At 48.6% G+C, this 12733-nt stretch overlaps 1 protein-coding gene across 3 annotated transcripts in view; it reads right to left on the minus strand.

The window, feature by feature from the left end:
- Window positions 1–26: 26 nt before the first annotated feature.
- Atos (atos homolog atossa) overlaps window positions 27–12733 on the minus strand; it is a 30848-nt gene continuing 18141 nt past the window's right edge. Inside the window, exons 2-9 of one of the 3 annotated variants that reach the window (XM_076909297.1) lie at window positions 9379–9593; window positions 9074–9294; window positions 8688–8910; window positions 7955–8120; window positions 5128–7651; window positions 4716–5037; window positions 4259–4458; window positions 27–3818 (exon numbers count right to left, since the gene is read on the minus strand). In XM_076909297.1, coding sequence (XP_076765412.1) covers window positions 3650–3818; window positions 4259–4458; window positions 4716–5037; window positions 5128–7651; window positions 7955–8120; window positions 8688–8910; window positions 9074–9294; window positions 9379–9591 — 4038 coding nt within the window. In that variant the 5' untranslated portion in view covers window positions 9592–9593 and the 3' untranslated portion in view covers window positions 27–3649. Of the gene's footprint in view, window positions 3819–4258; window positions 4459–4715; window positions 5038–5127; window positions 7652–7954; window positions 8207–8687; window positions 8933–9073; window positions 9295–9378; window positions 9594–12733 lie in introns of those variants that run through there. The other 2 variants (XM_076909298.1, XM_076909300.1) reach the window with 2 other exon arrangements.

The raw sequence follows: 12733 nt of genomic DNA on the forward strand, positions 1-12733 counted from the left end.
GACAAGGAAGGCAGAAAATACGGGCGTTGTAATGCATCGCTGTACTTTTATTACATTTGGCCATGCGTACCATAAGTGTGAGCTCGCTCCCGACAAATGTTCCTCTCTTACCGCACGCTTCGCTCGCTAAATAATAAAAAGTACGCCTTAGCAATAACAAGAATTTTCGTTTATAAAATAACGCTACCCTATTTACACGCCTGGCGATCATCGGTGTGCCCAGGTGACTCAACAGAACATCCTACAATTAGCATTGACAAGTAAAACTGGTAATTACCGTCGATCGGATCGCGATCCGGGACGACCTTCCAGTTCTCTCCAGCCACGAACCAACCGACGATAATTTACAAACTCAGATTACAGTCGATTCGACGATTCACAACTAAAACTCTCGAAGCACTAGCGGTGTAATGATAAAAACGAAAATGTATGATCGTCGCGAAAGAAGAACGGGAACGGGCTTAAAACACGATGAGAAATTGAAACACGTCGAACAAAAGAAGAGAGGCTCGAAACGAACCGAAATCGATTGCGAGTAAAACGGTAAAATGAAATAATTTAGTGAGCCAAATAAAACGATTAAAAAATGGTGATCGAAGCTATTCGGAACGGACTCGAAACGTTTATGTCGATGAGCTCCTCCGAGAACCCTTATTCTTCTCTCCTCTCTATTTCCCCTCGAGTTTGGCACCGTCTAATCAACGCGTCTCCCTTATTTCAGAAAATCACGGATCTCCCTAATCCGATAAAAGTTTATATCACAATAATAAAGTTCTTAGCGCGCGTCCCGCGAAGTTTCCTTGTGTACAGGTCGCCCTCTCGGTTGTAGATTCGAAAAATACAATCTCGCGTTCACCTCGTATCTGCACGAATTTCGAAAAAGGTACGCTAACGCAATTGCACGCATTTTCCGACCGGTTTGCGTCGTACGAAAATTAAATTACACCCGTCGTGGTGGTTGTTCTCGCCGCTACGTTTCAATCGTCTGGAAAAATATACCGTCCGAGAATTTACAGAGTCGCGTGCTTTCTGTTTCTTTGATCGTTCCACGAGCGAGACAATTTCGGGGTAGAAACGATGGAAATGAAAAAAGAAAGGAACGAATTTTGTACGCGATTTAGAAGATCGTTCAACGGACCCCGCTTATGCTTCCTGTTTCTGGTCAAATCGATCAGGCGAAGAGCTATTGCTAAAACTCCCCTAAACTTCGTTATTCAACGATTCACCCTATGCTACAATGTATATACAGCATGGCAGTGATTACACACTCTACATTTCTTTGCCGTACAATACACGTGCTACGATAGAATTTTGTAACGTTAAAAATTGCATGATCTCGAGAGCCTGCGAACGATTATTCGCAGATCCCTCTTATATATATCCGTAATCATCCGGTGAAATTAAACGTCCTGATTCACTTCAGCTACTTCTCGCGCGGTTCAGGCGAAGGATTATCGGCGCGGATCAACGTGGACACGCTCGCGAGCTCGCCTACGCATTTCACAAGCCTTGCGTTAGAAAGGCAAATCTCTTTCGACAAATCACAAACCGTGCCCCTGTTACACCCACGGCTCTCTATCGCGTGAAACTGATCGAGCGCCGATTTACACCAGAAGCGAGCACAAAAAGTCCGAAGAAATTCACCTGAATTCTATTCTTTCTTTTTAGTTCCCCTGAACGGTGAATTTGGTCGTACGTAGGTCTGCAAACGCTTGTCTCCTGATCCGAATGAAATTTACAATTAACAGGTATAACGGTGTTCAGGTGAAATTCGAGCGGTCATCGTGCGAATGCGAATAATTCCGTTCTGAGTGGTTTTGTTCTTTCTTCTTGCTCTGACGCGAGTAGAAAAATAAGGGAAACGAACTGCCGTTCGACACGGAGACAATAATGAGCGCCCTGTGACTGCGAAAGGTATGTGTAATTTTTTTACGGTTAGTAAATTACGCTCGGTTACATTCCTCATACGACATTAGTACAATTATTAATTAATCTAGGACATATTCACTACTCAAATAGATACTTTATATAATAATTACTCTTTATAGTCTATCAAAATATTCATCACAGTGCTACGGACACAAAATTGTGTTCTGTTTATACGTGTAAATAATGATTCTTTTTTTTCATCGAGCAGGAAAAGTCGCGTAATCCAGCCACTCGTTGATCGCAAGTCTACATTATCCCACACGGAAGCGTGTTATTAGATATTCTTCCCTTTCCTACCTCCCTCCTTCTACCTCTTTCTTTATTCTTTCTTGTTCTCTCTTTTTTCTTTATTTTTTTTAATAAAATAAACGACGTTTGTCAACCGTCTTTCAATTTTCCTCTGAAAATATCAACAAATCGATAAATGGTATCTATTTAAATTACACTTTAAACGATTCTCTAGATCACATAGTTCCATTTTCATCTTTTGTACAATAGTTTGAGGATTCCTTTAACGTGTCAACGAGAGACCCGATTCTTGGTATTTTCTGTGCTCGTATCACTTATTTCCTTCCCTTCTTCTATTTTTTTCTTTTTTTCCTTTAAACGTAGAGTGCTACACACACACATGACAGTATCGTCCCGTTCAAAAAATTCTTATTCGATTTTACACATGACTTATATGTACAACAATAAATTAAGAAGATGGCCTTCCAAGGAGATCGTCTAGCTTACGATTGAATCGACCAGCTCAGGCAGCTAGAAAACTCGTCACGTTTCTCTGTCTACTAAACTCAGAGACGAAGCGTTCACGAATCGCGCGACACGTGAAAGACAAAAATCCAAGGGCAACAGAACCCTCGCGAGAAAACGGAAAACGCACCGAGTGAATGGAAATTAATTTAAACGAGAAACGATCTGCCATCGGCTCGCTAACAAATTTCGATCGAGCGACGAAACCAAAACCAAAGAAGCTCTCGCGAAACTAAGACTAACGCGCGCGCGCACTTTCTCGCACTAAACGTAAACGTAACCAACGAATCTACGGAAAGAACAAATTAAATCGGAGCTAAATGATTCCTGTACGAAGCGAATCACAGTGTTCCCCTTAGTACGCCCTTTCTCCTTGTTCTATCAGCAATGTTTCTCTCCCAAGGGAAACAATCTCCCGAAACTTCCTCCAAAAATTTCCATCCATCCTTCTTCTTTGCAAAAAATCATCCCAAAATATTACTACCTTGTTAAGAATTTCCAGTATACGTTGCTCTCGCGAGCAATAGCCTTACTGTACTATAAAAATCTTTCTCAACTTTGCGATTTTCTTTTTAGTTTCTTTTTAACATCTCCCATTCGTGTCGGAACAATGACTCCCGCAAAATTTCTCACCGTAGTTCACCTCTCGCAATCATTCTCAGATGAAGAAACGTTTCTCTTTCTTCGAGTGGCGGTTCGAGCGAAGACGTTTCGTCGCCTCGTTCTCTTTATACTTGCTTCTCGAAATTGGATCTCCAATCGTTTGAACTCTGACAATTAATGGCCACTCTGTTTGAAAACGTTCCTTAAAAGAAAAACAAAAAAAAAAAGAAACAATAACCGGTGCATTATTTCCCTGAATATCCGTCTGGAATTGCTTGAGAACTGGTCTCTGTTAAACCTCTGCGTGAAGGGGACTAGGCGAGCGGAGCGACTGACAGCAACCCCATGGAAAGAGCCACGTGGCTCAGCACCTTGGCGAAAATTTCGGGTTGGTAGGGCCGTGGATGTAGCTTCGTAGTTCCTTTGGTGGCTCTGACCCGAAGTCCGACGCCGTGTCAACGTCGGACTTGCGACAGATGATCATGCGAATGTCGGTGTGCAAGTAAATCCGGCCCGACTTGCCGGACATAAATCTGAAACGAAACGTACTCCTCTTAACGGCTGCTACGCGCAATCTCTACGTGCATGCGGGGGTGTTAATTAGCCGTACGTTGCCAGACAGTGGAAGCCTTTAGTCGGTTACAAACATCAGCCACAGAGAAGGGAAACGAGTAAAGCGGGGATAGGAGAGACATTTAAAACGAGTGAAATCAATAATCGTCGCTTCCAGTCGTGTGGTAAATGTAAACTGGATACGTAGCGTTTCTCTTCACTCGATCTTCGACCACGAAGACGAGAAAGATGGCGTGCGAAAGCCTCGATTATTGTTGGAACACTGGTTGTGGAAGCTTGAAAACTTTAATTAGCGACCGGGAGAGCATCGTCCCTCCGACGAGTCGCGGGTAATGAAAATTTTCAAGTTTACAAGGCGGACAAAATTCGACGTCTCTCGCTGAAACAGAGATGTACGCACCTAAGATGTACGAGGTAGCGTAGTGTTTTGTCCCGCAGTGTTCTCTGACGTAAAAAAGTATGAGATCGTGGTGGCATATCAGAAAGATCGTATAGTACTACGAACATCTTAACGACTGTACCCAATGGATTGAGAAGCGTTACTTGAATAGTACCGCTTCTTGGTACTTGGTAGCCCTTTTTGCCCAAATTAATATGTGCCTACGCAAAAGTAACAGGATTCGTTTCATCAATGTCCCGTTACGGTCTAAATACATTATTTAAAAAAAAAAAAAAAAAAAAAAAAAACACAAAAACAACAAATCTTTTTCCACATGAAATTCAAAAACAGAAAGAAAAAAAAGTACACAGAAAAATTACGAAAATCACCAATTCGTAAAGGATCGATATTATAAAAAAAAAAAAAAAAAATAGGCGAAATGAAACGGGGAAAGAGTAACGATCGTTGGTGTACGTACGAGATAGGGCGTAGAAACTTTATCATTGTCGCCGAGCGTGTAGAAGAACACAGTGACTGGAAGCTTTCGGTGTTTTGGACAGAAAGAGCCGCTGGCACCCAGCTCTGCCGTGAAACCGTGAACCGTGGACACAGGTTCGAGTCTGCCGTTCAAAGCGGACTCCTCGAAGCTACCGAGAAGAGCGTGGCTCTGCGGTCTACTGCGGGAAGACGATCGTCTCTTCGGTGTCTCCTCGCCTTCGCCAGCGTTCTCAGCCTCCCTGTCGGTCTCCTCCAGCGACACTGCCCCTGGACTCGGCGGGGTGTTCAACTCGAACAGCGCGCTAGAACGAAGAAAGCTCGTAAGAATTCTCTTCCTAAGAAACGTCGAGCATTTCACGGGCCACGAGTTTTTCTCAACGAGTAATTCGTACCTTCTCTTCGAGGAGACAGAGTTCAGACTGCTGTCGTAATCGAAGCAACAGCTGCCTCTTCTCAACGGCGCCGGGCTGGAAGTTAAGGGCAAACCGGTTCTACTGTGGAACACCATGGAGGCAGCGTTCTCCAGGGAACGTCGAAATCGTTCTTGCTCGATGGCGGTCGGTACCGCCTTGTCCACTGTCTCGTCTTCCTCCACGGTGGTGTTGTCCTTGGCTGAACCGTTGCTTCGAACTTTCGCGGTCGAATAGCCGTTGCTCTTCCCGATGATCGCGACGGTTTCGTTGCTCGGCTTCGATGCAGCTTCAGCTTCCTTCTCCTCGCGCTCGGCTGTGCTAGCTTCTCCATTTGTACTATGCAGCCTGTTCTGCCACTTGGACACCTCGACCTTATCATTGTCGAAGCTGCCCTCCTTGTAATTTGTACTATAGGTTTGTGGATTTTGATGTGCGCCATTTGTACTAAACTCTGAAAGGTCGGGGCACGGGTCACGTTTCTCCGTCTGCTCGACGATGTTCGAGAAGTCTATCCTCCTCTTGACCTTGCTGTCTCTCAAGTTCTTTGGATCGTGCAGATTGGGCTGGACGTTGTTGTACGAGAACGAACGCTGGCCTGCCTGTGGTACCGCGTCCTGTGAGTTCTCCTTCGGAGGTAAGGTCGCCATCTTCCTCTCTTGCTCCTTCTTAAAAAGCTGCCGAATCCGAGTGAAACCGTTGTACTTATGGAATGCCATTGGTAAGGACTTCTCGTCCTCCGATGGCGCGGTTCTCTGTTCTTGGTTCACCTTCTCACAGGCCACGTTATTTCGACCGTTTTCCGTGTCGTTGATGTTCGACGCCAACACGGACCTGGATTTGGTCCCGTTGGAAACCTCCGTCAGGTTCCTCCGGTCTCTACTAGTTCGTAAGATTGCTCCCAATAATATGTCCGCTTTGTTCGAAACGTTTTGCAGACAGTCCACGGTGTTGTTCGTTCGTTTCTCGGAGTTATTGCATTTTGCCGTCTGCAGATCCTCTTTCGATGCGCTGCCCTCGAGTTTCTCGCGTTTCTGAGACGGATTGTAGATATTCTTGTTACCGTAGATATCGACGAAATGGGTCTTCTCCAAAGCCTGATGGTCGTTTTTCTTGCACAATTTGTGATTGCATCCGTTGCAAGGCCTCGTGCAGTTCACCATATTGTTCACCGTACACTCGGTGCCCTCCAGGTTCGCGTACTTCATCGTCGACTTCTCCGCCGGGTCTTCGATCGACTTTTCCAACCTCTCCCGTCTCTTCATTGTCCTGACACTCGTTCTCTTACGTTCGGACGGCGTTCTAACCCTTAATACAGCCAAAACCTCGTCGAACTCTTGCTGACTCAGCTCCAGGTTACAATTCTTGAATCTGACCTCGTTCCCGTGCTGTTGCTCCTGACTCTTCAAATTTGTAGCCTTCACCTTGTTCTCCACGTAATCGCTGCTTGGCGCGACACCCAGAACTCGTCCAGGAACTCTGCTGAACCAATCCAAGAAACCTCCCTCCTCCTTCGACTTGTCCTTCTCCTCGGGCAACGACAACTTCGATATCAATTGACTCAGATCCTTCCCGGGTCTACCTCTGTTGTTTGCTCCGCCGTCCAAGTCCGGCTCCAATGATTTCGGCCCGTGCGACGCTGCCTCGACGTTCGACAGCTTGTTCGACGATGACTTGGCGCAGCTCTGATGCACCATGCAGACAGAGTTCAAAGAGTCTTGCTTCAGCCGATTATTCGTCGATGGGCCTGGATTTGATTCGTGAAAGGGACTCGGTTGCCTGAACGGATTAATCACGAGACTCGTGTCCTTGCTGACCGGCGGTTTACATGTTCTCTCGGAATCGTTGAAGTAGCCGTCCTTGTTCCCGCGCAAGCTCTGAAAAGCGCACTTCCCGTGCACGTTACTGTTGTTCCAGGACTCCACGAAGGACCAAGGCAGCGACGAATTGAACGGTATCAGGTTCTCGAACAACCCGTTCTTCTCCGTTGATTTCATCTCCGTCTGATTTTGTTTCTTCTCCAAGTTGCACTGCTTCTCCTTGCAATTCGACGCTGGCTTCAGCTCGGGATCCTCGATCGTCCGCTTGTATCGTTTCTCCAGGTTCCCCTCTCTCTCGTCGATGTTCAGCTGCGTCTTGAAGCAGCGTTCCAGATTGTCGGAGTTCAGATTATTCCGGTTTCTGACGGTGTTCTCCTCGAGCTTGCAGCTCTGACCCTGCGCGGACTTGATCCCACGGTTGTTCACGATCTCGGTGGAACACTTCGAACCCTGGCCGTCCTTCGAGTCCTGCGTCACGGTTTCCTGCACGGATGGTAGAGGCGTCGGTTGAACGGTAACGCAGGTGTTCGTCTCCGTAGGGCCGCAAGGAAGCGAACGACGACGCTTCCTCTCGCGATTCTGCCGCGGAATCGCCGGTGACGGTGGCGGGACGTCTTCCTCCTCGCAAGCGCAGTGATGTTTACCGGGCTTGTTGCACGGCGTCTGCAGTCTGTCGTCCACCAAAGCTGTTGCAGAAAATCAGATTCGTTTCGCGACACGCTCGAGCTAAATCGTTATATATCGGATATCTTTCGAGCATCAGCTTCGCCAATTGATCGACGACCGAACCGAAATCGGTAAATAAAGTAATACGATGGTGTTAAAATATTAGCGAGAAGAAACTAAAAGAGCCATTTCTTGTAAAACAAGGGAATAAAGGAACGATAAATCGATCGATATCGATTAGCAGAATGAACGTATACAGACACGCGAAGGTGATACTCGAGCGGCGAAATATCACGCCTATCGATTCGGAATCCCCTCATTACCAGGCAAAACGAGGCCCTCGGTATTTTGCGGGGCGCTGGGCACCGGGGTCGCCTTGGTGGGTGTCAAAGCCCTCGCGACACCCTCCTCGTCTTTCTCTTTGATCGGGTGCAACGGGCAGGTGAGGATCGGCACCTCCTCCATCCTCGGCAGTGCCCAAACGGTGACCTAAAATTTACACGAGAAATCCTCTTCAGCTCCATTAAATGCAGTCACGGTACTCGGAACGAGATCGGGTAGCCGGTGTGACTCATCTGCTGGTTAAAAGTAGGCATTCGTTAGTGTCCTCGAACCACCAGAATAGAACCGTGGAAGGTACTCCGAGAGTACGCGGACGAAGAGAACCACCATGCGAATTACATGGACGGTTCGAGGAACATTGACCTCGCCTTCGTCGCGAGTCAAACGCGTCAGTTAGAGCGTTCCTCGCGAGCTGTTCTAGAGCTGTCGCTTGCCAGAGAATCCCCGGATCGATTAAGAGCGTCTATCTTCATCCGATGCGCTTTCATAACATTTTACACGCCAATGTACAGGGGGTAGGGGGTGACAATGATTTTGTTCGAGCGAATCTACGATGACAACAACGGTAACGTGGAAGATGAAACGGACGTTAATGGAAGGCTCAAGTTTTTCATCTTCCGACTGGTGACAATGTTCCTGGATTTACGGTATGCGGATAGCAAAGAGACGATTTCAAGAATATGGCGGCGATTCGTTCGATCGATCTCCCTTTACCTTCGTGGAATTTCCATCGCCGTTGCCAGCCAAGGGGAACGTGTGCTCGACAGGGGTGTCCCGGAACTTTCTCAGATTCTCGTCGTTATGAGGCACCACCCTGGTCGCGATGTAACTGGGATCGGCGCCGTTGCTCCTCGACCACCAAGCGGCTACCTGGCTGAAGTGAAGCCGTGAACGAACTGCCTGATACAATCCATAGAAATTCATCGTCTCCGGGCTCCTGAGGATCATTATTCATTCGCCTTGTTAATGACAAAGAAAATGTTCGTTTAATTATTCCGAGTCATCCGTGGTTCGATAATGGGCATATGCGTCCTATCGCGAGGCACCCAACACACCAAACAACGACAGCTCAGAGGTACGGGCAGATGAGTAATACTCACTTGCTGGCAACGACGCAGACACACCAATACTCCAGCAGCATCTCCGACGCTTGTTGCCATGGTGAGATTGATAAGGACGGCACGGTGCTGATCGGATTCTTGCTCGTGGATTTGGCCAGACCGCATGGACAATCGCTGCACAGCACTACCTCGATGCACAGGAACGTACCAATCGCGACACGGTCAGCGATTTCTCGAACGAGCACAAGATATCGATCACACTGGACAGATTTTTTTGATTTTTTTTTTTAAGTAGCTATAACATTCGAACAGAGAATAACGTAAACGAGATTTAGTTGGTTTACCAAGTAATTATCTTCCTCGCACACATGGTCTTTAGGCGCCGGCTGCATAGGCGCTGCGCAGTGTGGGCCCTCTTTGTAACCACGTGGAGGGCCCTGAATCCTCCCTTCGCAAACAAGGACTCCAAGGGCTCGGAACACGCTAAGAATGCCACCCCGACCGCCAGCCCCATTCGGGCTGGGAATGCCTCCTGTCACTGCACCTAAACAGTGCATACCTGCAACGAACAAACACAAGTCTCTCGTTAATATCGCGAGTAAACCGCATCCCTCGGAAAACCACAGGTGTTCAAGGATACGATCAACGATCGAAATCGTTTCTTCGCGGGAACCGGACACGCGCGCACGAACCTGCGAGCACTCCACCTCCTTGGAAGCAATTTCCAACGCATTGGAACAGAATCGTCGACATTTTCGTGAGCCACCCCCCCGGGGGTAAATGAAGACTGGAACGATTCGGCCACGACCTCCGTTATCGTTAATCCCGTACACACCAGCACGACGGGTCATGCTTCGAACCTTCGACTCAGGTACACGTCTCTATCGCGGGACCGAACTTTGTTCCTCGAATTGGTCACGTTCGCAATGGAAAACATGCGTCATCGTAGCAGTTTGTTCCCCTCTGAATCATGGATGAAAAAAGAAAAAGTTGCACGTTCATCGTGTACACCGATCGATTCGTTCGTTGTTCGACTTAAGTGGACGGAGAATTGCCGCGCGGAATTGTTCTCCCTTGAACGACGCGAGTGTTCAGAGGTGGGCATACGCGGTACTCGCAAGTCCTGAAAATCGCACTTGTACGGTATCGAGATGCCTGGCTTTCGTACGGTATTTCTCGTTCCTTTTCACCTGACACCCGATCCGAGATTTCGTCAACCGTCTTCCGCCGGTCATTATGTAAGGGTGAATAAGCAGGAGGGCGATGGGCATTATTTATAACTTTGCCCGTGCCGCCATACGCGGCGAAACCGACCGACCGGATTGGCTTCCACGCGGCTTTTCTCCGTGCGCTTTCAGCGTCCGAGGGAACGAACGAAGAGGAACCTCCCGCCGGGTGCTGCGGCGCCCACGGCGCAGTAAAGGGAGACGCGACCTTTTTCTCGCGGAAAATCCGTCGCTGGTTTCGTTGGAAAATTTCTGGTCAACTTCACGACCAGTCGAGAGAAGTATCGTCTGGTCCGGTTATAGGTTCTCGCCACGGCTATTCCTGGCTGTTCGCAGCAATGTGAAATCTCGCCTGCGTCTATCGATACAGCATGGTCTCGTTGACTCCTGTTGCGATTTTTTTAGGGAAGAATTCAACAGCTTTACGAGGAATCGCTAGAGTCGTTTAATCGATAAGATAAATGCGTGTCGCGTACTTGAGAAGCCGATCGAATTGATACTTGAGGAACGGTGAAACGTTGTTTCTACAAGATTACGGGAACTATCCGGACGATAACACGGCACGACTGGTTCGAGTCCCCCGTGTCAGACCGTACACTGTGGTCCCACTCGCGTTTCGGCGACGCGAAAAGTCGGTGCGGACGCGACGAGGAATTTGAATAAAGAACTGGCCGGCAGCAGCGACCTCTCGCACGCAGGCTGTTCACGCGTGTCGAGGGTCTGCACACAAGAGAGAGCTTGTGGGGCTCCACGAGGGTGATCGTACTCGAGTGTCATGCGCAAAAAGTTCCCAACCCTTCGCGAGGTCCATCGAGAGACGGTATCAGGATTAACCGCGACCTCGAGACGCGTCTTTCGAGTATAGCATAAACGGTGAACAATTAAAGTAGCTTGGAAGTCGGCGCTAATTAATGCTCGTCTCGAGAAACGGACGAGATTTCTTCGTAGCTGTGGATCCTGATCCTGAAGCCGATAACCGTTCGCCTCGAGCGGCGTCCCGCTCAGGTATCTCAGAGCGATCTACTTGCGACAAAAAGTTCCTTTGTACCGCTTCTAATCGTGCCAGCTAATACCTAGTCTGGAACAGCCGATAATCCGTAACTGAAATCTTGTTAGCGCCTGGCATTGTCGGAGTTTTCCCGTACAATTAGTCGCACTGAAACCGGTAAGCGACCGACCAGGAGACGAGGCCAAGCATGGCTGCCCAGACTGGAGGATTTTTAACACGGGACTCGATGCGAACGAAGATGAAACTACCTACGTCGCGTAATCCAGAGATCGATCAGAGATGAAACGAAGGCGTCGAACTCGTTGGTTCTCCGTACGCAAGAGACTCGATACATCGAGTTCTTTTCGAACGATAAAAGGAAACCGGGTGCGGTATATCCCTTAACGATGGAGGAAAAAAAAAGAGGATTTCGTCGCAGGGCGTTTCATTGTACGAAAGTTCAAAGCGTTCGCTCCCTCCTCGAAGCTTCGAAGCCTCGATCGAGAAAGAATCCGGGCTACGGAGACCCGCGACTCAAGGTAAGAAGCAGAGTGGCCGAACGCGAAACTTTCATCGCACGATCAAAGCGGCGAGATGGGTTCTGGCCTGGTCATTGGTCGACGGAAAGCGGTTCGAACCTCGAAGAAGACCCTCGGGAAGAGCGAGCAGGGAAAGGGTGGTGGAATAAAAGGCAGAGAGGTTGGCGTCGAAGGTACGACGTGGCGGGAGGCTGAGGGAAAGGGCAATGCGCTTCTGGTGCAGCACGGTGTGAATGCACCGGCTGGTCCAGCTGAGAAAACACCGGTTCGTTGGCGCCAGCGTTATCCATCGCGGAGTAAACAAGTCGCGAAGAAGAGTTATTCGGGCGAACGTAGGTGCTCTCTCGATTTGCTGTCCGCGATCCTTCAACGCGATACTCTCCTCGGACGAGACGAAACCACGCAGATGCTCTTAATTGCGTCGACCTTCGCGCGTTCCCAATAAACATCGCCGCATCCTGGGAATTCCGCGAAGAATAGCCGCTGTTGCCTCGAGGAACAATGGAGGAAAAGTGCGAAAGTCGACGGGCGGAAGGTGGAAACTTCGCGCGAGGCGCAATGGCTGGGCTGGTTGCTAAATCGTCGGCTCGAACGGACGTTGGGGCTAGTCGAGAGACGCGAGTTGCTTAGCCACTGCGTGGAAGGTTTCGCGAGGCAGTCCGTCAACAAACAGATAGCCAGAATTAGTCACTAAACGACTATCAATTATCGCGATCCACATGCCTGCTGTTGCAGACTCGAACGGCTTACGTTCGGCTCGTCCGCCAGCCAGAGAGCAGACCAAGGGGAGAGAGGATCGAACGACGCGGTTTCTAGACGATAATGATTATCGAACGAGCGTCGATGATACAAAGGACACACTGGTGACTTTTACAAGCGACTTCTGTGCTCGATAAGCGGAAATAGACGTCTCGCCTTCTCTGCTACTGGCTCGCCCCGTTGCAGC

This window comes from Xylocopa sonorina, chromosome 1, assembly GCF_050948175.1.
Source record: "Xylocopa sonorina isolate GNS202 chromosome 1, iyXylSono1_principal, whole genome shotgun sequence".
Classification (NCBI taxonomy): Eukaryota; Metazoa; Arthropoda; class Insecta; order Hymenoptera; family Apidae; genus Xylocopa; species Xylocopa sonorina.